This window comes from Cebus imitator, unplaced genomic scaffold (genome assembly GCF_001604975.1).
Source record: "Cebus imitator isolate Cc_AM_T3 unplaced genomic scaffold, Cebus_imitator-1.0 Scaffold322, whole genome shotgun sequence".
Lineage (NCBI taxonomy): Eukaryota > Metazoa > Chordata > Mammalia > Primates > Cebidae > Cebus > Cebus imitator.
Window position 1 is genome coordinate 2,314,106 of NW_016107637.1, and position 2,251 is coordinate 2,316,356.

The following is a 2,251-nucleotide window of genomic DNA, read 5'->3' on the forward strand; positions in this document are numbered from 1 at the left end:
TAGTAGAGACGGGGTTTCACCGTGTTGACCAGGATGGTCTCGATCTCTTGACCTCGTGATCCACCCGCCTCGGCCTCCCAAAGTGCTGGGATTACAGGCTTGAGCCACCGCGCCCGGCCTGGAATTCCCTTCCTAATGCGCTTTAGCTTTCTGGCCAGTCTTGGTTTGTAAGACACTTGAAGCGGCCTAGAAGGATGGTTGGGATTCATAAACGCCGCAGAGACATGAACTGCTTCTTCCCCAGCGCCGCCTCCACACCCTCGCGTGGGTACTGACATCCGCCCTATTCCAGGGATGCGATCCGCAAGGCGCAGCCGGCCAGCGTGAGCCGGGGACAGCGAGGCCACCTCTCCCGGCTCCGCGCGAAGGGACCGTCGCCCTTGACAACGCGACCCAAGGTCACGAAGGTCCCGCCCGCAGGCCAGACTGTGAGCGCCATAACCGCCCACGCACCCGAGCAGGCAGCGGTCCGGGCAGCCCGGCGCCCGCCGTGACGCCACCTCCCTGCGCCGAAGGACGTCCCCGCTCGGCCCCGCTCGGCCCCGCTCGGCCCCGCCCCGCCCCGCCCCGTCCCGTCCCGTCCCGGGTAGCTGCGCGCGGCGCTCTGGGAGGATAACATGGCGCGCGAGCTGCGGGCGGTGTTGCTGTGGAGCAGCCGACTGCGGCCTCTGCTGCGGGCGCCGGTGCTGGCTGCCGCCCCGGGAGGTGAGGGCGGCCTGGCTGGACGGGCATCGGGCGGGCCGGGCCACAGAGACGGCAGGGGCGTTCCTCCTAGGTGCTCCGGGGCGCGAGGCGCTGGCACCTGCTTGATGGGCGTGTGAGGTCCGGTGAGGCCAGACGCTGCAGGAGCTTTTCCTTTCCTTTCGCTCCACTTCTCGCCACCTCCGACCGGACAGCCTTTTCCTCGGCTGGACTCCCCTCGCCACTGGCCCCTCGGAGCCCTGAAGGAGGCCGGGGTTTGGGCGGTCGCGGGGTCGGGTGGAGCGGCCTCGGGGTCGTCCCTCCTGGAGCTTCAGGTCTAGTCAGGTCTAGCACGAGCAGGTGGAGCCGCTGCAGAGCGCAGAGTCTTTGCGGGTGCCTTTCGCGGGGAACAGACTTACTCGGGTTATCGTTTGAATTCCCTGGATCATGCTTTACCTCTCCCCGCCCCCCGATAGTGCAGAGACTGTTAATTCGTTCATTGGACGCACATGTGAGCGCCCACTGAGTGCCCGGCACCGTGCAGGTTCTGGGGACGCCACAGTGAACCAGCAGCGGTCACCCGGGTTCCCAGAGCCGGTGGACTCGGGGTGGTTGACGCAGCTGTATCCTCGGAGTCTGGAATTGATAGATGTGCCAATAAATATTTGTAAAAAGAAAAGAGACAGAATGACCCTAACCTCTACTCTCCCACTTCCCACTCGAAAGTAACAACAGTGAATGTTTTGGCATTCCTTCTGGGCTGTGCGCACTGTTAAACACACGTGTAAATATAAATGTATCCGTATAACTATTTTTCTCTAAATAGCCTAAACCATGTATGCATTGTGCTACAGAAAATTTTAACGCTCTGGGCATTCTTTCCACATCTTTTCATGTCAGTGTACACAGGTCCCGGGGCTTTCCAGTGATCACACAGTATTCTGTATGATGGACGTGTCATTTGCTTTAAACATTGTCTTATTAATGGAGGCAATAAAGATTATTTCAGGTTTTAATTTTTATTACGATGCTGCATAGGATGGGTTAGTACTTACATGTTTGTTCGCGTGCGGTATTTAGCTTTATATAAAGTTTTATAATTGATGTTTCAAAGCCTATGCATTTTTGAAACATTAGCAGATATTGCCAAATTGTCCAAAAATGCCTTATTAATTTATATCCCCATTTGCAGGCATCAAGATTGCCTATTCCAAAGGTATTTTCTTCAACGATTAATGTTATGTCTTTTCAAAACCAATCGTCTATAAAAGGTACCTTGTGGCCTGGCACCGTCGTGGCTTACGCCTGTACACCTGTAATTTCAGCACTTTGGTAGGCCAAGGTGGGCGGATCACGAGGTCAGGAGTTCGAGACCAGCCTGGCCAACACAGTGACACCCTGTCCCTGCTAAAAATACAAAAATTAGCCAGGCATGGTGGCATGTGCTTGTAGTCCCAGCTATGCTGGAGGCTGAGGCTGGAGAATCACTTGAGCCTGGGAGGCAGAGGTTGCTGTGAGCCAAGATGGCGCTGCTGCACTCCAGCCTGGGCAACAGAGGGAGACGTCATCT

At 56.7% G+C, this 2,251-nt stretch overlaps 1 protein-coding gene across 3 annotated transcripts in view; it reads left to right on the forward strand.

The window, feature by feature from the left end:
* The first annotated feature begins 529 nt into the window (after window positions 1–529).
* TRAP1 (TNF receptor associated protein 1) overlaps window positions 530–2,251 on the forward strand; it is a 61,029-nt gene continuing 59,307 nt past the window's right edge. For 2 of the 3 annotated variants that reach the window (XR_001817969.2, XR_001817970.2), the window contains exon 1: window positions 578–705. Coding sequence is in view for 1 of the 3 variants with exons in the window: in XM_017504474.2 (XP_017359963.1) it covers window positions 618–705 (88 nt within the window). In the remaining 2 variants the exon portion in view is untranslated. Of the gene's footprint in view, window positions 706–2,251 lie in introns of all 3 variants that reach the window. The other variant, XM_017504474.2, reaches the window with a different exon arrangement.